Source organism: Schistocerca gregaria, chromosome 2 (assembly GCF_023897955.1).
Source record: "Schistocerca gregaria isolate iqSchGreg1 chromosome 2, iqSchGreg1.2, whole genome shotgun sequence".
Classification (NCBI taxonomy): domain Eukaryota; kingdom Metazoa; phylum Arthropoda; class Insecta; order Orthoptera; family Acrididae; genus Schistocerca; species Schistocerca gregaria.
This window is the reverse complement of record NC_064921.1, coordinates 382,056,588-382,078,441: the sequence shown is the minus strand read 5'-3', so window position 1 is coordinate 382,078,441 and position 21,854 is coordinate 382,056,588. Positions and strand designations below refer to the sequence as shown.

The 21,854-nt window shown below is 42.1% G+C and overlaps 1 protein-coding gene across 1 annotated transcript in view; it reads left to right on the top strand.

Moving 5' to 3' along the window:
- Positions 1-21,854, top strand: part of LOC126320668 (esterase FE4-like) — a 78,974-nt gene that overhangs the window by 35,702 nt on the left and 21,418 nt on the right. The window contains exons 7-8 of the mRNA XM_049994086.1: positions 3,040-3,214; positions 17,900-18,081. Of these exons, the coding sequence (XP_049850043.1) occupies positions 3,040-3,214; positions 17,900-18,081 (357 nt within the window). The remainder of the gene's footprint in view (positions 1-3,039; positions 3,215-17,899; positions 18,082-21,854) is intronic.

Here is a 21,854-nt window from a genome sequence, read left to right as displayed (position 1 = left end):
AGAACTTAGAACTACTTAAACCTAACTAACCTAAGGTCATCACACAAGACCCAGTCATCACGAGCCAGAGAAACCTCCCTAACAGACAGGCCATCTATATCGGTACAGCAGCAGTTAATCCTTCCTATTAAAGCTGCCCACCATTACTAACTACAAAACTTATGATTCCAGTTAGTCTGTCACACTGCTAACGATGTGCAGTCACCACCCAATACTGCCAGCACCATACTATTGTAGTGACCAAGGATACGAATACAAACTCTCCCTCGTGTGTGTGTATTTATATACTAAAACTCATAGTATATGGAAACAATGTTCGACGCAGATACAGGGTGTTTCAAAAATGACCGGTATATTTGAAACGGCAATACAAACTAAACGAGTACCGATAGAAATACACCGTTTGTTGCAATATGCTTGGGACAATAGTAAATTTTCAGGCAGACAAACTTTCGAAATTACAGTAGTTACAATTGTCAACAACAGATGGCGCTGCGGTCTGGGAAACTCTATAGTACGATATTTTCCACATATCCACCATGCGTAGCAATAATATGGCGTAGTCTCTGAATGAAATTACCCGAAACTTTTGACAACGTGTCTGGCGGAATGGCTTCACATGCAGATGAGATGTACAGCTTCAGCTGTTCAATTGTTTCTGGATTCTGGCGGTACACCTGGTCTTTCAAGTGTCCCCGCAGAAAGAAGTCACAGGGGTTCATGTCTGGCGAATAGGGAGGCCAATCCACGCCGCCTCCTGTATGTTTCGGATAGCCCAAAGCAATCACACGATCATCGAAATATTCATTCAGGAAATTAAAGACGTCGGCCGTGCGATGTGGCCGGGCACCATCTTACATAAACCACGAGGTGTTCGCAGTGTCGTCTAAGGCAGTTTGTACCGCCACAAATTCACGAAGAATGTCCAGATAGCGTGATGCAGTAATCGTTTCGGATCTGAAAAATGGGTCAGTGATTCCTTTGGAAGAAATGGCGGCCCAGACCAGTACTATTTGAGGATGCAGGGACGATGGGACTGCAACATGTGGCTTTTCGGTTCCCCATATGCGCCAGTTCTGTTTATTGATGAAGCCGTCCAGGTAAAAAGAAGCTTCGTCAGTAAACCAAATGCTGCCCACATGCATATCGCCGTCATCAATCCTGTACTCTATATTGTTAGCGAATGTCTCTCGTGCAGCAATGATAGCGGCGCTGAGGGGCTGCCGCGTTTGAATTTTGTATGGATAGAGGTGTAAACTCTGGAGCATGAGACGATACGTCGACGTTGGCGTCATTGGGACCGCAGCTGCAACACGGCGAACGTAAACCCGAGGCCGCTGTTGGATCACCTGCTGCACCAGCTGCGCGTTGCCCTCTGTGGTTGCCGTACGCGGTCGCCCTACCTTTTCAGCACGTTCATCCGTCACGTTCCCAGTCCGTTGAAATTTTTCAAACAGATCCTTTATTGTATCGCTTTTCGGTCCTTTGGTTACATTAAACCTCCGTTGAAAACTTCGTCTTGTTGCAACAACACTATGTTCTAGACGGTGGAATTCCAACACCAGAAAAATCCTCTGTTCTAAGGAATAAACCATGTTGTCCACAGCACACTTGCACGTTGTGAACAGCACACGCTTACAGCAGAAAGACGACGTACAGAATGGCGCACCCACAGACTGCGTTGTCTTCTACCTATATCTTTCACATCACTTGCAGCGCCATCTGTTGTTGAAAATTGTAACTACTGTAATTTCGAAAGTTTGTCTGCCTGAAAATTTACTATTGTCCCAAGCATATTGCGACAAACGGTGTATTTCTATTGCTGCTCGTTTAGTTTTTATTGCCGTTTCAAATATACCGGTCATTTTTGAAACACCCTGTAATATTCGAAGAACTGACTTCACTTTATTGTAAACAGAACATGTTATTAGTCAGTCTGATGGTTAGTAAGACCCAGAGCATGATGGAAATTTTTGGACTGTTGGGGAAAATTATTTTTGAGTGATGAATCATTATATTGGGTTATCAATAATGGCGATCCTTTATAATCGTGGTGAAAGTGACAGGTCATTAATAATGGTGAAAAGTGATTTATCATTACGTACAAAAATTAGAAAATAAATTATGATACATCAATTACACGAACAATGAAGCAAAGTGGATGACTTGTAGGGAACAATAGACAATTTCTCAGAAAGGACATTGAACCATCACCTCGAACGCAAGGAGGAAAACTGCCTCATAACATTGACCCTGGTGGACATTGACCCCATAGATAAGGAGATGACCTTGAGTGTTCCCTGAGGAACATCTGTCTCCCACTTTCCAGGAGATCTGCAACGGAAATGGTAGCTTGGACGTAATATACAAAGAGCTGATTTGGCGTGACACGTAAGTGACCTCACAGAACGTGACGATAGAGCCCAACCATTATTCTACTGCATACAAGTGGGACGTCTAAATGAGGCCAGCTGGAAGTCTTGAAGTGTGGGGTCGGGCGTGCAGTATAACATTGATATATCAAGCAGAGGGAAATGATCTCCTGTACCATTTCGTTCATTTCTTTATTGATTTATTTCAACTTTGAGAACTGAAAGCACAGCTCCTATCATACACATTCCAGCAAATCCTTTCTGCAGGACTCGCTGCAATCAACATTTCAGATAGAACACAAGTGAAGTAATATACAAACGTTATTAAACATAGTAGTACCGATTATAAAAATGTGATGCTATTAATAACTCAATGCTAATTTAGAAGATGTCATGTTCGCATATAAAAATGTTAATTAAAAGCAGTGAATAACTTTACAGCAGTAGAAGTGTCTCATTTATAGAAGTATTTCATGTAATGAGTTGCACGTTGCACATAATTTTTGACATGTGACGCCTTGAAGTCAAGAATTTTGGAACATAATTTGTTTTATAATGTTGCTTAACCTCTTTATAATACCTCTGTTGTTAAATTTTTTGTGTAACGTGTTAAATTTACTTTGAAATAGTATGGACATGAAAATAATTTATCTTTCCTCAATGACAGGACAGCCTGAGTTTATTTACATGCGTATGGGCTCCCAGTGTCGAACCGGATCACGAAGCAGCCTTTCTCACAGAGGAACCATGGCGGCTGGTGGCTGAAGGTCGCTACAATCACGTCCCGTACATGTCGGGAGTTACGGACCTCGAACTAGTTGCCCAAATTCACGGTTCGTTAGGTGAGGATTCACATACTCCTTTTAGATGACAAAGCCCAATACTTCAAACTGTAAACATTGTTGATGATATGGTCTGCAATCCGACGACCGGTTTGATGGAGCTCTCCACGCTATTCTATCCTGTACAAGCCTCTTTATGTCCGAATAACAGCTGTAACACACATCTATTTCAACCTGCTTACTGTATTAATCATTTGGTCTCTCTCTCCAATTATTAACCCCCCCCCCCCCTCTCCCCCAAATTTCCCTCTGTTAACCGTATCGACGACTCCTTCATGCCTCAGGTTACGTCCTACCAACTGATCCCTTCAATTACTCAAGCTGTGGTATGAATCGCTTTTTCCATTTCCTGCTCATTAGTTACTCGATCCGCCCAGCTAATACTTTCTTTTATAGCATCACGCTTCAAAACATTTCATTCTCTTCTTGTCGAAACTGTTTAACGTTAAGTTTCACTTACATACAAGTCTTCATTCGTGACAAATACATTCAGAAAAGACGCCTTAACCCTTAAATTTAAATTAGATGTTAACTAACTTTTCTTTCTCAGAAACCCCTTTCCCGCTATAGTCAGTCGACATTGTAAGTCCTCTCCACTTCAGACATCATCCGTTATTTTGCTGTCTAAATAGCAAAACTCATCTACTACTTTTACTGTCCCATTTCCTGATCTAATTCCTTCACCATCAATTGATTTAATTCGTCTACATTCCCTTTGCTTGTTTGGATTATGTGCTTATCTTATACACTCTCTTCTTCCTAATTCTTTGCTGTCTCTGGCAGAATTACGACGTCATTGGCATCCCTGTAAGGTTTTATTTCTTCTCCCTGAACTTCAATTCTCTCTCCTAATTTCGTCATTGTTTTCTCTACAGCTTAGTCAACGTACAGCTTGAATAATACTGGCGTTAGGCGACAACCCTCTCGCATCCCTTCTGAACCCCTCTTTCTCTCTCATCTCCATCGACTCGCAATTGCAGTCTGGTTTCGGTAGAAGTTATTGGTAACCTTTCGTTTCCTGTACATTATTCCTGCTACATTTAGAATTATAAGGAGTGTGTGCCAGTTTACACTGTCAACAGATTTCTGTAAATGTGTAAATGACATAACTGTAGATCTGCCTTACCATAGGTTTCGTAGGCATGTTTCAACATTTCTTTGGAACCCAAACTTATCTTTTACGTAAGTTTGACTTCTGCCAGATTTTTCCATTCTCCTGTACACAATTCATGTCAGTATTATCCAACCATGACTTGTTTAACTGATAGCTGGGTAATATTCATACTTCCAGCGAATAACCTCCTTTGGAATTGGAATTATTTCACTATTCTTTACGTCTGAACGTATTTCACGTGTCCTCTACAGCTTGCACACTAGGTAGAATAGTTTTGTTATGTCTGGCTCAACAATTCTGAGAAGATGTTGCCTATTCCATGGCCCTAGTTTTGACTTAAGTCTCTCAGCGCTCTGTCAAATTCTTTTCGCAAAATCACATCTCCCAACTCACTTTCATCTACTTCGTCTTCCCTGTCTGTGACATTACCTTCAAGTTTTTTGTCCTTGAGTAGCACTTCTATATATTCCAGTCACCTTTCCATGTTTCCTTATTGCTTACAAGGAACCCCTTGAGTGCGAGGTTGCAAGTTTAATATTTAGTGAGGCTGATTTGAAAGTGTGTTAACAATTATGACAGGAAAAATATTAACTGCTAATGATTCACCATGTGCATCAGGACGACTATAGAAAATGACTGTACGGGAGATACAGAGATCAACCTTATATGAGATGTAGGTATTACACTTCACGAAATGGACATCGGAGACATTCAAGAAATGTCCAAAACAAACCATTAACTAGCACCATGAACAGCGAATGAAAAATGGAGCGCCACAGTGATCACAAGGGTTCGCACCTTGGACGCTTAGCTGGGCACCCGCTCTTAAAGAATGCATATAAAATCATTTTGGTGTAAGGGGGTGGTGAGAACTGATGGAATGCGGTGGCATGCAGAGGAATGCAAAACACGAATTTCCGGCATGCTGGAGTATCTTGGGTCATCTTGGGTCAGTATCACTTCTGTTAATCAGTAGAACGAGAAACCAGTCGATGTGGCAAATATTTACTTTTCATTCATCCGATGACTAATTTCGGGTGGAGAACGATTTCCAATTATCATAACATAGTCCAAAATGGCATTTCCAAAGGCGTCAAAATGTGCAATGAACATTTACAGTGCATACAGAAAACTACACTGTAAATGTTCATTGCACATTTTTGACTTCTTCGATAATGCCATTTTCGACTATGTTACGATGATTTAAAAATGGCTCTCGGCCTGAAACTACATATCGAATGAATAAAAAGCAAAAATTTATGGCTTGGACTGGTTTTTCGTTCTACTAAAAGCAAGACAGTCTGCCATAGAGCTTACCTTGAAAATGTCTCTCCTTTAAGGTGTGGCTGCAGATAGTGCAATAATATGTTTTATAGGTAAGGAAAAAAATATCCAGAGGCTGAATTTGTCCCATGATTCCAAGTGGTATGAACTGCAATGTCACATCATTTTCAGGAGGGGTAATTTACTCGAAATCAGTATGATTTCTGTACGCAGAGCCGAAATCATGCAAAATCAAATTATTTTGACAAGTTATTGGGCAAAAGCAGTGCCCATTACGTAGTTGCAGTTCTCCTACACCCATATTCCCACTCTTGCTTGCTGTGACTTTAATATTCCTTACAGCACTTGGAAGATGACGCACACGAGAAAGAACCGTATGCAGCGGAACAGCTCCAACTTCTCGCAGCACAATAAATAACTTTCCAGCCAGCTTACCATCCAGATTAACATTCGGCATAATTGTATACGAATGCGTTAAGGCATTTCTATTAGTTGATCTTGACACAGCTCTCTTCGTACTTCTAATTTCCAGGAATTCTTTTAAATGCATTTCCTCTTCAAATCCCGATTGGTCGGGGTTGAAAACAAATTGCTGAACGATGGGATAAGCTTGTTCGTCTCATCTACAAATTTTCCGGCCGATTCCACAGTTTGTTGAGCATCGTCAAAATGGTTGAAATGGCTCTGAGCACTATGCGACTTAACTTCTGAGGTCATCAGTCACCTAGAACTTAGAACTAATTAAACCTAACTAACCTAAGGACATCACACACATCCATACCCCGAATTCGAACGTGCGACATTAGCTGTCGCTCGGTTCCAGACTGTAGCGCCTAGAACCCCACGGCCACTCCTGCCGGCATGCATCGTCAAATTGACGCTTTGTTTGAAATTTCGTTATCTTGCGTCTTCCATTTCAATAGCACTGTGTTTGAGGTTATGCAACCATCTATTGCTTCCTTCTAATTCACTGTAATCTGTGTCGCGCAAAGTCTGATGTCGATAACGTAGGTCATTATCATTCACATCCTGTAACTTTAAATGTGAACATTTTAGGTTAGGCTTTACCGTGACTGTTAACTGACATTAAATGAAACATCAGGTTTACTGTTACTAGTCGCTGTTTATTTATCTCCACGACAAGTTTCAAAGGTTTAAACCTCCATCATCAGGTGGATTTACATTTGTTAGTATGACATTTGTGTGTGTGTTGAGTTACGATTTCTTGGAGGAACTTGTGGCACTGTCTAGTGGAGGAAAGGAAACACTTTTCAGAACATAGTTAAGGGTTTCTTTTGACAAAAAATTAAACGTAATCTAACGGTAAACATAAAATAAGTAAAATAGAGTACCTACAATGGTCACAGGTTCCTTTCGCTGCCGTAGCACATCAAATGTATATGTATGAAGTTTAAGCTATTTTAACTTGTCAAAACCGGATTTATATACCACCTGAAGTATTTATTCGAACGCATGTATTCGACACCTCAAAACAAATACCTCCAAATCCTTAAAAAAAATATTCTGTAGTAATGTTGTTACGATCTATATTGTTTGCACTTTGCGGTAATGTTTTCTCTCCTGCTATACGATCCTTGCACCCAATAGTTTCCAGACGACATATTTGTTTACAAAGTATGACAGTATACATTTTATGTGCTACGGCAGCGAAAGCAACCTGTGACCACTGTAGGTACTCTATTTTAATTATTTTTTTCCGTTAGATTACGTTGAATTTTTTGTAAAAAAAAACCCTAAACCATGTTCTGAAATAGTGTTTCGTTTTCTCCACTAGGCAGTGCCACAAGTTCCTCTAAAAAATCGTAACACAACACACACACACAAATGTCATACTAACAAATGTAAATCCACCAGATGATGGAGATTTAAACCATCGAAACGCGTCGTGGAGATAAACAAACAGTAACTGGTAACATTAACCTGTTGTTTCATTTAATCACATCCTGTAAATTGTACTGCTGAGGACTTTAAATCTGTTCATAATTGTTTTATTTTTTTGCAGTGCTGCGGATGATCTCCCATGCAAGTAATTATGTTTAATACCCGCTCCTCGGACAGAGAGAGTCCGTCGCTGATTTTCACTGCAGAAGGGATCTGTCAGACAAGGATATGAACTACATGACTCAACACCTGTTTCAATATCACTTTCACTTGTTAAGCATGCATCGTGATCATTGTACTCCCCATGTAAACTGTCCGCAAAGTCGGGCACATACGACACCACACATTACATCAACTCATATTTCAGAAATGATAATATTTCACTTGCCACTTCTTTCTAAGACTGCGAAATTGCTTGGGTCCCTTTCTGACGAAATGTTGTTGTAGACACAATGCAAAGTTCGCTTTGTTTATCGTTGCCGTTGCTCTACTTTGGGTTAATACCACCAGCACTGTGGCGTTGTCGTGAGTTACTCGTCGACTAAGCAGTTCAACTGCGCTCCATAGCCTCAAGCCGTATCGCCATTGATCAGATAGCTGTAGTCCTTCCCTGTTGTAATTAACAGCCAATAGTGTGGTTTCGTGGTAGAAAATACGTCGTGCGTCGATTACCTTAGATATCATTCGCCTTCTGCAACGTTTCTCTCAGGCGTTCCTTGTTAGTACTGGATTCCCATCTGAGGTATGTTTACACAGTCGCTCCTCTTTTCTCGAAAGGTCTCTCTAATTTTTCTGTAGGTGGTGCCTGTGACTCCTCTGGTTATGCATGCTTCTACATGCTTGCATTTTTTTTCGAGCGATTCGCTCTTTGCCATTTTGATCGTCCTGTAAATTTGATTTCTTAGGCATTTGGGTTCCATTTTATCTGCTCCATCGACTAAAGATTTATATTTTCTCCTTTCATCAGTTAGATTCAGTACATCGTACACTGTGACTTGCCCTTAGCTGGAGAGGCGCGAGTGACTTAAATGAATGACATCGTCGCACCTTTTCAGTGCACTGAATCGCCCTAAGACCAGTCGGGATCGCGTAGTGAAGGCTGAGGAGGGACAGGCTGTATCCCTGCTAACCAACGCCTAGCAGCCATTCTTTTCGAGGCCCTACCTTACCGATTACTATATGCTGTCCTGGTACTTAGTTTTCAATACCGGATACCAACCTAACTAATTACGTAATATTTTTTATTGTTTTCAGCGTTTATTAATTAATGACAGATTATAACTCTCTCATACAGCGGGGAACAACACTCGCAGCGTGTTTTCTAAAATATTAATAATTTATATGAATTTAGATGAATTTAATTAAGTTGAACTGTTTGCACCTGTGGATAACTACTCGTTTATCATTGTAAATGTATTGTATTATCGTCATTATAAAACATCTGCAGAAAAGTATCAGGTCCCAGTGTGTTTGATTAGAATATGATTGCAATTTTTAGTTTGAACGCTAAACGTTAACCGCTTTGCTCTTATGGAAACGTAGGCCGTTTCATGACGTCATGAGCCATCTCTCCAGTGTCGCAGTACGCTGTGATCTGGGAGTGCGCTGTTGACACGTAGATTATGTCACACGTCCAGTTACGTATTATCTAGAATTGGGGGCAACCGCAGCCAAATGTCCGCATTTTTATATGAAGGTAACGAACTCTCTTATTTGGCTGTAGAAAGTTTATTAAAACCACGACTGGTTTCACTCCAATTTAGGCGCAACCTGAAATGATTTAAACAGGGATTAAATAGGAAGTATTTTGCAAGTCTTTTTTTACGATTTTTCTTTTTACACAGGCTTAGTAGATACAGTTACATGAAGCAGAATAATCTCGCACATTGGGTATTTACGTAATTGTGTCTACAACATTGCTTAACGCTTTTCTTGAAGCCTGTCCCCGTTCTCCACATCACTGACAAAATTAAAATCAGTAAGAAGCATTTCTCAATTAGATAAAATGTTGTGTCTTTAAAACAGAATAAACTGAATGTTTTGGCGGAGAGAGAGTAAAAGAAGCTCTTAAAAGCGTGCGAAATTGTACATGAGCACCAATAAGAAACACACCATAATATCAGGTGGAGGTGCTTATATACAATTTCGCACGCTTTGAATGGCTTATTTTACTCTAACCGCACCTAATACTCGTCTTATTTTGTTTTAAGGACATCCAATTTTATCTATTTGACAAACGATTCTAGTGCGTCTTCGTTTTATCGATGACGTAAAGGACGGGAGGAGGCTTGAAGAAGAGCGTTAAAAATGATGTAGACACGATTATGTAAGTACCTAATGTGAAGGTCTACTCTACTCCATGTAATAGTACCCACTAAGCCAGTGTAAAAAGAAACCTTGGAAAAAATGGAAAAATATTTCCTTTGCAATCCCTCATTAGATCGCTTGAGGATGCGCCTATACTGGTGTGAAAGCGGTCGTGGTTTTAATAAACTTTCTACAGCCCTAGCGTTGTTTATTGCTTTCCTATATAAAAGTCCAATTAAGCTGATGAACAGTGAGAGGTGGAGAAAATGTGTATTATGTGGGCAGCATATGGACAGTAGGGTATATTATCGACTTTCATAATATATAATATAGAATACATGGCATTAGTGTTGTTATTGAAACCATAAGAAATTGTAAATAGTGTCTCTGAAAGGTATGTATCGTGCTAGAAATAACTCTGGCTAACAGTAATAAAACCTTCCTTGGACCATAAACGTTTTCCGGCCACAAATTTCATTGTAGGGGGGAACAGGTGAAACAGAAACACAGCCTAAGACTGGTGAATAGTGTGGATAAGTGAACAGTTTACATTTCAGATATGTCTGTTTTCCACTGAAAAAGAATCTTTGTGACAAAGCTCACTGTTCTTACCAAAGGATTTCCTCTTTAGCAGTCTGAGATTCCTTTCCATTATTTTTTAATCCACATAAGGCGGAACGCTTGTATAATATTTGCCAGTTATGATTTAATACTCTACAAATTTACAAGATGGTGGATTCCTAGAAAATAGTCGCCATGATTCTGACAGGAGGGATTGACTTCGTCTTTGTATGTGAACGGCCTCCGTGTTTCCACCCACTACTTCGATCAATATTTTGTTTGCGACGTGAAATGATCGACCCCTATCTCATCAGCCGTTATAAGTAAGTGAACAAAATCAATTATTTGCTGCTAAGCGGTAGAAAAAACGCATTTTCCCATTTGCGTTTGGTCGACAGTGAACAAACGGAGCCGGCCGCGGTGGTCTCGCGGTTCTAGGCGCTTCAGTCCGGAACCGCGCGACTGCTACGGTCGCAGGTTCGAATCCTGCCTCGGGCATGGATGTGTGTGATGTCCTTAGGTTAATTAGGTATAAGTAGTTCTAAGTTCTAGGGGACTAATAACCACAGCAGTTGAGTCCCATAGTGCTCAGAGCCATTTGAACCATTTTTTTTAACAAACGGGGCACCTATCTTCTAGAAAAGTTTCTAACAGTACTTCTTGTCAGTGTAAGGCGTTCTTTCTCCTGATGCGCTCAAGGCGACAGGTATCTGGTACAGCTTTACTTCATCTGACACCACGTGATGCTTTTCGTCACCATTCTGTGATTACACCATTACGGTCGCCTGTAATATCATCGTCTTCAAGACAAATACGTCTACGCTTAAGTTCAGTAGGCATTTTCTACAACGTTGAAAATGAATGAGCTTTCTTACACCCCGTCAGTAACTCTGGAGCAATATTTTGGTTAGCTGTAAACTATCCAAAACGAATAATTTAACGGCGAAGTAGCATTAATTTTTTCCTTTTGATCCCCACCTATACAATACGCCAAATTGCACCGGACCGTTATAATTAAACTTTTTCTATTTAACACGTTATAACACGGAAACTAATTACCGTAGGAGTACTAAACTTGGTAGCAATACAGTCAAGGACATGGGGAAGAGAAATAATGCAGAATTCAACTGAAAAGCTTTCAATGTACTGCAACGTAACATCGTACCATCACATACCGGCTCCATTATCGCTACAAAAGGGACTCAATATAGCGATCGTCAGTGTCCAGAAAAGTCTGAAAGGGCAGGATTACATTCTACGTAGCAGAACGAAACATGTCCGTAGATATGGAGGCTATTTATCTTGTTATGCTGCGCTTCGGATCAGTACATGTATGAATGTTCCCCTGGTAAACCCTGGCCTTCAGGAAGCCCCGCAGCCATAAACCACAGGTACTGAGATCAGGTGATCATGTTGGCCAAGCTTTTGGAAACGATCGGCTGGTAATTCGATCATTTCCAAATGTGTTTCCGAGAAGTAGATGAACTTCACGATCGATGTGCGGTGGGGCCCCCATCTTCACGAAAACTATTGAGTTCAATGCGTCTCTCTCTTGTAGGACAGGTATCACATGCTGGCGAAGCATATCGCAGTAACGCTGGCCAGTGACAACGCACGTCTTTGGTGCTTGAGTGCCAGCCGGTTCAAGAAATAATGGGCCAATGATGAACATAGCCGTGAAGCCACCGGTGACACGTTCCCCATAACCAGTCAGAGAAAATGAGCTTCACCTGTCAGTGGGATGGTCCAGGGACAGCCCTCGTCAACTTCAGTCCTTGCGAGAAAGTGAAGAACGAAATCAACTCGTCGTTGTGCATCCTGTGGTGCAAGCTGCTGTACGATATGGATCCTGTACAGATACCATTTGAGAATGGTTCGAAGCACCTTCTGTACATACAGAACGCACACTGCCTGACGGTCGAGAATTGCGCGCAGCGTTATCTGCCATTTCACCAGCCAGCTAGGGTGCATCCGGTCGTCGGCTTCTTCTCGGAGCGACATCCAGTTCTCCAGTCGATTCGAACTTCTTCATCATGCTCCGCACGGCAGGTGGAGGGAGAGGACCCTTCCGTAATCCTTTCATCCGGCGATGTTTTCAAAGTGCAGCTGCAGCAATACTGTTGTTTTGATAATAGATCTTCACTAACAATGACCTGCTCCTTTTGTCCAAGTTCACGTATACACTTCAACAAGCGCACGGCGACTGGTCAGGTGTGTGAGACTATGAACTGATCGCGGGGCACCTGGTGACCATAGTTGCAACTGGACGGTGGCGCTGTGACGCATGGCAATCATGCACCCCCTACTCTGGACATTAATGCTACCAAGTTTTGTAATCATACGGTAATTAGTTTCTGTGTTACGACGTGTTAAACAGGGAAAGTGTAACTATAACCACCCAATACATCAGTGTAAACAAAACTGTACAAAGATCGAGTTGAAATTCAACTTACATAATTGTAGCAAGTTCACCGACCAAATCACATTTCTATGATGTTAACGCCATCTCAAGACGGCGCGAGATGGCCCAATGGTTAGCAAAGTGGACTCGCATTCGCGAGGACGACGGTTCAAGTCTGCGCCCGGCCATCCATATTCAGGTTTTCCGTGATTTCTCTACATCGCTTCAGGCTAATGAGAGGATGGCTCTTTTGAAAGAGTACTGATCATTTCCTTCCCCATCCTTTCGTAATCAGAGTCTGGGCGTAGGCTACGTCTCTGACGACCTCACTATCGATGGGTCATTAAAGTTTGACCTTCCTCCTTCCTGTCTTGCCATCTCTTCCAGGCTCTGTACCACCCACGTTTCCATGTCTTGGACTCTGCGAGCGTGCTATGCCCACACTCTTTCGATCGTGTTTCGATTGCTGCTTTCAGTTCTGTTTATTGTGTACTGCTTACGTCACAGGTAGCTAACAGGAACTAGCTTTTATATTTTAAATGACCTATTATTACTATACCTTCGTTTACGCTTTAGAGCTTTTGTTAACTTTATTTCTGATTCCATCCGTTTGCATTATGACTTGGCCCTTTCTTAGAGCTGTTCTTGCGTGTACGCTGTGCCTGTGAGTTTATCATTCTTTGACATGCTACACTCGATTAACTTTATTGTATTGCGTATGTGACAGACACTTATTTGTAGATATCTTTTGTAATTTTTTAGAACTATATATCTTTCTTAAAGTGCATTTTAATGTGTCCGATTTAGATTTGGGCAGAGTTTCTAAGAGCATATTTGTGACATTGTATCACGCCATTGGAAACTGCTTCGGCCAGCGACATCTTGCAGTTACACCCCCTCAGCTCTGCAGTCGTAAGCACCGTACACAAGCGGTGACCCGGCGTTATGGGCCATGAATGTTTACCATTTTATCATGATTTTGCCCTATGTGACCATGCCATTTACGGCTATATATTTTATTTGCTTACTCGGTTAAGTTCGTGAAAACAGTTATGTTTTGCTAACTTCTCATACTATGTACATTAGGATGCTACTTGTAACGTTATAGTTGATAGCCTGCTATATGATCATAATGATTAAAACCAGCAACTGAGTAAACGAACATTTGTGATCAGAGACTGTTGTGGTACTGACATAAAAGATTACATATGTTATCTGATGAATGAGCTGCAAGTTATCCTTTCCTGGCCACAAAGAGTGATAACATCGAAAATTACAATACCAGAATAAAAATGACCTATATTAATGTTTACTAATTTAACTTAATCTTCCTTAGAAAACTGCTTCTATAATGTTTTATCACTTATCCAATGATACAAAACGCAAGGCGGCTAACACAGCTAAATCTGAGAGCAAATCAAAGACTGTTTATTGCGATGCCCCTTTCTCTTCCTTCGTAAGAACATTGGGTTTATGTAGTGGTGGCTCCATTCTCGAAAAAACCTGGATTTAATGGATTTGTTCCCGAGCTCTGAAGTTTTTATAGTTTACCTCAAAAATTCACTGTGAATATTAATTTATCGGTACAAACGCATGACTGGGATATGGCATACGCATCTCACTAATGTTAATAATGGTCCGTTGTTCCGGGAGTCGCCAAGCTCGAAAGAAGACTGAATCATAAAAGAAGGAATGACCAACTGTTTGAATTTCACGCACCAATGAATAAAAAACCGCACACTGCACTCAATTAAAGGAAATAGAATTAGAATATGTTCAATTCAGTTCGCTTTGTAAAGAAAACAACTGACTACTGGATTAACACCAAATTATATATTCTTCAAACCGGATTTCAGGCACTCCACCTCGTCATAACTTCTTAACAATCTTTACATCAATATTAAGAATAATTGCAGTGGCTCTAGCCTGACGCAAGTGTAGACACGCAAATCTAAGCCAAAACTGACTGATTCATACAGTTATAAGGATTGTATTGTTTTGACAGGGAAACAGTGGGATTTTCTAAACATGTATGGTGGTGTCTGATTGTTCTATATCGTGTCTCCCTACTACTTTCGCGCAACGACGCTCTTAGCGTGTTTTTTAGGGAATTGACTAGTTTGAACCTGGTAAGGAGACGCCAGCCCACACATGACATGTAGAATTCAGAAGAGTTCAGTGAGACTAGCGATGATATAACCAAATACTAAATGATCTCAGCGTCAGCTCCACTGCACTCCCTGTAAAAGAATCTTAATTCTAACTAAATATAGTGGAAAGGGTTCAAGGCTTTCCTATTTTTAGTTAGCTGGTAAAATAACGTCGAAAAAGCAGTTAAGTTTACCATTGGAAATTTATTCTAATCACAAAACATCGTTTATAAATTGCACTATCGATAAAAGGAAATGTGTTAATACAGGATGGCAAAAACCAACTGCGTTCAACAAAAACGTGAACGAATGTTCCCTAAATGGGTTTCCAAGTTCTACAATCGATCGAAGGATGACCTATGCCGTATCACATCTATAATCTAGGTTTAATTTAAGTTTCACAAAAGAGAAAACTATCAAAATGGTCGAAAGTGACCCTCAATTATCTTTAATTACTTATTTAACTTGTCGTAAATTACAGTGGCTGATGTGGCTTCTCAATAACTATATAAAAGAAAAATCATCGCGTTTCAGATCTGTTCTTCAAGTGGCAAATGTGAACACCATGAGTTTTAATTAACGATCGCCACTATTATTAGGCAAAACGGGGGTGTAACAGATGAGACTTCTGTAGTTCTGAGTGAAGCCTTATGCGCTCAAAAATGCGGCATCGCGTGCGTTCATTACCTTGTCGGTGTTTAGGCAGCGTCAGGGCAGCGGCGAGCAGCACAGCTCCGCTCACCTCGCCATCTCGGAAGCAACTCTCTCCTAACTTCTCCTTACTACAATTTACCGAAGTTGGTTTAAAAAAATATCTGGCTGTGTTTTCATCTGACCAATCAGGGTCTCAATGTTAACCTTAAGCTCCGCCTACAAAAATTCTGTCTATCCAATGAGAAACCTTATACTTTTCGTGGTGGGGCAATATTTTTTATAGTTTTCAACGTAACAGAGACGCAAAAAAGTCTGACGCTAAAACTTGCAGCTGGTGTGGTCCTTTTAGCGTTATCGTAAGATCTATACTGTTCTTTTGGAGGGCTCTATCTTTTAACATGGGCTGGCGGGTGGTCCTAATGTAACAGGCACGCGAAAAAGTCTCACGCTAAAACTTGCGGGTGGTAGTGGCCCTTTTTGTGTTATCGTAAAATCTATACTGTTTTTCTGGAGGGCTCTAGCTTTTAACATGGGCTGGGAGTGGACCTTGACGTAACAGACACGCGAAAAAGTCTCACGCTAAAATGTGTGGGTGGTAGTCTTAGAGGTAGGCTGGCGGCGTGGGTGTCCAGTCCGTCCCTTATGGTAGGGCCTTCTAGCTTAGCACGTTTCTGCTCTCTGTTTCTGTTCTCGTTTCTCCCCTCGGAACTGCGTCGGTCTCACGGTGGGAAGGTACGACATGCATTTAGGCATTCTTGTGTTAGTCTGTGGTATTCCATTTGCTCATTCGTTACTCGTATTACTTTGACTAATTTAATGTCACGATGTATTCAGAGCTATGTGACATACTACTAGATTTTTCTTATTATGTCAGGGTTTTCATGGAAGGTGTTGGATTTGCCTGACAGCTTACAATTTTTACCCTGTGCTGTTTGGTCCTTTTCACACCTTCATTGCGTGTATGTCAGTATTACATATACTGCATTCCTCAGTATTCGAATCTGGATGGCGCCTCGGAAATTCTTTGTCGACGATATGGGAAAAATTTTCCACAAATCATTAATCACAAAAAAATGATTTTTCACCACTTTTCGCTCACCTCCCATCACTCAGCAACAATCTCAACTCAGTATTTTCCTAAATTATCAATATATGGCGTATGCAGCAACCGCTCTCAACCATGTTTAAAATTGTTCCTAAATTATATTTGAAACTAGTCTTCTAACGGGTGAGAAGCAAAACGTTAGTGTCTTGGAGGTTACAACAGTGAGAAACAACTACAAACTCGATGCATGTTGTTATATCAGCATGTCTCACGAGACTAAACTTGAATCACTAAAAAATAACCGAGCGAGGTGGCGCAGTGATTAGACACTGGACTCGCATTCGGGAGGACGACGGTTCAATCCCGCGTCCGGCCATGCTGATTAAGGTTTTCCGTGATTTCCCTAAATCGCTCCAGGCAAATGCCGGGATGGTTCCTTTCAAGTGGCACGGCCGACTTCCTTCCCCGTTCTTCCCTAATCCGATGAGACCGATGACCTTGCTGTCTGGTCTCCTTCCCCAAAACAACCAATAACTAAAAAATAATTCTCTCTGGTGCTAAATCTGTCATGAACCTGGATAAAAAAAGACAGTGGAGTGAATGAAATTTCCAGAAGAGTCACTGATTCCATCCTGATCCATACCTACACGCTTTTGAGATGCGTTCGATACCTCATATTTGGATTAAAATCTGCTGTAGAATTTGAAAGAGGCCTTAACGTTGTGCAGTTGAGGATACAAACATTTAATGTCAAAGCCATATACAGCAGTTCATGTTTTTCTCAAGACAATGGTGTTATTCACAGACAATCTGCTACTACTGACGTATTTTTAGTTTTTGTAACAAGAATTACTTCTGGATTTTGTTTCTGCTTCTTCTTATTAAACTCTGTCCGAACAGCCCTCGAAGGCCCAAAAGTACCTACCGCCGTGTCATCCTCAACCCCAAGGCGTCACTAGATGCGGATAGGGAGGGGCATGTGGTCATCACACCACTCTTGTTGTCAGTGTGCAAGACCGGAGCCGCTACATCTCAGTCAAGTAGCTCCTCAATTTGTCACAGAAGGGCTGAGTGCACCCCGCTTGCCAACAGCTTTCGGCAGCCAGGTCGGTCCCCCATCCAAGTGCTAGCCAAGCCCGACAGCGCTTACTTTGGTATTCTGACGGAAACCGATTATACCACTGCAGCAAGGCCGTTCGCTTTCTTTTTTCCTTATTAAATGTTAATTTTACTACCTTAAAAGAGTCGCGTTTGATTGTCATTGCAGGTACTGGATCGCTGGCTACAGAAGAAGACATTAGCAACCTGAACGCAAACTTTGAGGAAATTGTTGCTTGTGACCTGAGACTTCCGACCAGAGAGGAGCAGCTCAGTGGCGCTCATTCAGTGAGACTGTTTTACTACAACGACAGCGAGATCACGCTGCAGGACAACTACACCACAGCTCTGGTAAGTAGCACGCGTACTCGCCTCAGCTCCTGATCTGTGGAACGTCTGTGTAAAGTCATCAGCTCTGACAATGGCTTAATATTACTCATAGATAAACTAATGTAGTCTATCTAAATTATGTGGTGTTCAATTTTCAGTAAACTGGAAATTTGTGGTAACACACACACACACACACACACACACACACACACACACACACACACACACACACACACACACACATGCCCGAGGAAGGACTCGAACCTCCGACTGGGGCAACCGCGGGGACCGTGACAAGAACCCTATTTTCAGTAGCCACACAGATATTACCAGTAGTTCATACACTCCTGGAAATGGAAAAAAGAACACATTGACACCGGTGTGTCAGACCCACCATACTTGCTCCGGACACTGCGAGAGGGCTGTACAAGCAATGATCACACGCACGGCACAGCGGACACACCAGGAACCGCGGTGTTGGCCGTCGAATGGCGCTAGCTGCGCAGCATTTGTGCACCACCGCCGTCAGTGTCAACCAGTTTGCCGTGGCATACGGAGCTCCATCGCAGTCTTTAACACTGGTAGCATGCCGCGACAGCGTGGACGTGAACCGTATGTGCAGTTGACGGACTTTGAGCGAGTGCGTATAATGGGCATGCGGGAGGCCGGGTGGACGTACCGCCGAATTGCTCAACACGTGGGGCGTGAGGTCTCCACAGTAAATCTATGTTGTCGCCAGTGGTCGGCGGAAGGTGCACGTGCCCGTCGACCTGGGACCGGACTGCAGCGACGCACGGATGCACGCCAAGACCGTAGGATCCTACACAGTGCCGTAGGGGACCGCACCGCGACTTCCCAGCAAATTAGGGACACTGTTGCTCCTGGGGTATCGGCGAGGACCATTCGCAACAGTCTCCATGAAGCTGGGCTACGGTCCCGCACACCGTTAGGCCGTCTTCCGCTCACGCCCCAACATCGTGCAGCCCGCCTCCAGTGGTGTCGCGACAGGCGTGAATGGAGGGACGAATGGAGACGTGTCGTCTTCAGCGATGAGAGTCGCTTCTGCCTTGGTGCCAATGATGGTCGTATGCGTGTTTGGCGCCGTGCAGGTGAGCGCCACAATCAGGACTGCATACGACCGAGGCACACAGGGCCAACACCCGGCATCATGGTGTGGGGAGCGATCTCGTACACTGGACGTACACCTCTGGTGATCGTCGAGGGAACACTGAATAGTGCACGGTACATACAAACCGTCAACGAATCCATCGTTCTACCATTCCTAGACGGCAAGGGAACTTGCTGTTCCAACAGGACAATGCACGTCCGCATGTATCCCGTGCCACCTAACGTGCTCTAGAAGGTGTAAGTCAACTCCCCTGACCAGCAAGATCTCCGGATCCGTCCCCCATTGAGCATGTTTGGGACTGGATGAAGCGACGTCTCACGCGGTCTGCACGTCCAGCACGAACGCTGGTCCAACTGAGGCGCTAGGTGGAAATGGCATGGCAAGCCGTTCCACAGGACTACATCCAGCATCTCTACGATCGTCTCCATGGGAGAATAGCAGCCTGCATTGCTGCGAAAGGAGGATATACACTGTACTAGTGCTGACATTGTGCATGCTCTGTTGCCTGTGTCTATGTGCCTGTGGTTCTGTCAGTGTGATCATGTGATGTATCTTACCCCAGGAATGTGTCAATAAAGTTTCCCCTTCCTGGGACAATGAATTCACGGTGTTCTTATTTCAATTTCCAGGAGTGTATGAACGATAAAAGCCGTAATTTTTCCCGAGGTCAAGCAGCTTTACTGTATGGTTAAATGATGATGGCGTCCTCTTGGATAAAATATTCCGGAGGTAAAATAGTGCCGCCATTCGGATCTCCGGGCGGGGACTACTCAGGACGGCGTCGTTATCAGGAGAAAGAAAACTGGCGTTCTGCGGATCGGAGCGTGGAATGTCAGATCGCTTAATCGGACAGGTAGATCAGAAAATTTAAAAAGGGAAATGGATAGGTTAAAGTTAGATATAGTGGGAATTAGTGAAGTACGGTGGCAGGAGGAACAAGACTTTTGGTTAGGTGAATACAGGGTTATAAAAACAAAATCAAATAGCGGTAATGCAAGAGTAGCTTTTATAATGAATGAAAAATAGGAGTGCGGGTAAGCTACTACAAACAGCATAGTGAACGCATTATTGTGGCCAAGATAGACACGAAGCCCACTACAGTAGTACAAGGTTATATGTCAACTAGCTCCGAAGATGATGAAGAAATTGATGAAATGTATGATGAGTTAAAAGAAATTATTCAGGTAGTGAAGGGAGATGAAAATATAATAGTCATGGTTGACTGGAGTTCGAGAGTAGGGAGAGTAAGAGAAGGAAACATAGTAGGGTGTAAGAAATGAAAGCGGAAGCCGTCTGGTACAATTTTGCACAGAGCATAACTTAATCATAGCTAACACTTCGTTCAAGAATCGTAAAAGAAGGTTGTATACATGGGAGAATCCTGAAGATACTAGAAGGTATCAGATAGATTATATAATGGTAAGACAGAGATTTAGGAACCAGGTTTTAAATTGTAAGACATTTCCAGGGGCAGATGTGGACTCTGATTACAATCTATTGATATAAACTGTGGATTAAAACAGAAGAAACTACAGAAAGGTAGGAATTTAAGGAGATAAGACCTGGATAAACTGACTAAACCAGAGGTTGTACATAGTTTCAGGGAGAGCATAAGGGAACAATTGACACGAATATGGGAAAGAAATATAGTAGAAGACGAATGGGTATCTTTGAGGGATGAAGTAGTGAAGGCAGCAGAGGATCAAGTAGGTAAAAATACGGGAGCTAATAGAAACCCCTGCGTAACAAAAGCTATATTGAATTTAACTGATTAAAGGAGAAAATATAAAAATGTAGTAAATGAAGCAGACAAAAGGGAATACAAACGTCTCAAAAATGAGATCGGCAGGAAGTGTAAAACGGCTAAGAAGGCATGGCTAGAGGACAAATGTAAGGATGCAGTGGCGTATCTCACCTGGGGTAAGATAGATACTGCATACAGGAAAATTCAGGAGACCTTTGGAGAAAAGAGAACCACTTGTATGAATATCAAGAACTAAGATGAAAATCCAGATCTAAGCAAAGAAGGGAAAGCTGAAAGGTGGAAGGTGGAAAGAGTATATAGAGGGTCTATACAAGGGCGATGTACTTCAGGACAGTATTATGGAAAAGGAGGAGGATGTAGATGAAGATAAAATGTGAGATAGGATACAGCGTGAAGAGTTTGACAGAACACTGAAAGACCCGAGTCGAAACAAGGCCCCCCGGTGTAGACAACATTCCATTAGAACTACTGACAGCCTTGGGAGAACCAGTCCTGACAAAACTGTACCATCTGGTGAGCAAGATGTAAGAGACAGGCGAAATACCCTAAGACTTCAAGAATAATATAATAATGCCATTCCCAAAGAAAGCAGGTGTTGACAGATGTGAAACTTACCGAACTATCAGTTTAATAAGTCACAGCTGCAAAATACTAATGCGAAATCTTTACAGAGGAATGGAGAAACTGGTAGAAACCGACCTCGGGGAAGATCAGTTTGGATTCCGTAGAAATGTTGGAACAAAATGAGGCAATACTGACCCTACAACTTAACTTAGAAGAAAGATTAAGGAAAGGTAAACCTACGGTTCTAACTTTTGTATGCTTAGAGAAAGGTTTTGACAATGTTGACTGGAATACTATCTTTCAAATTCTACAGGTTGCAGGGGTAAAATACAGGGA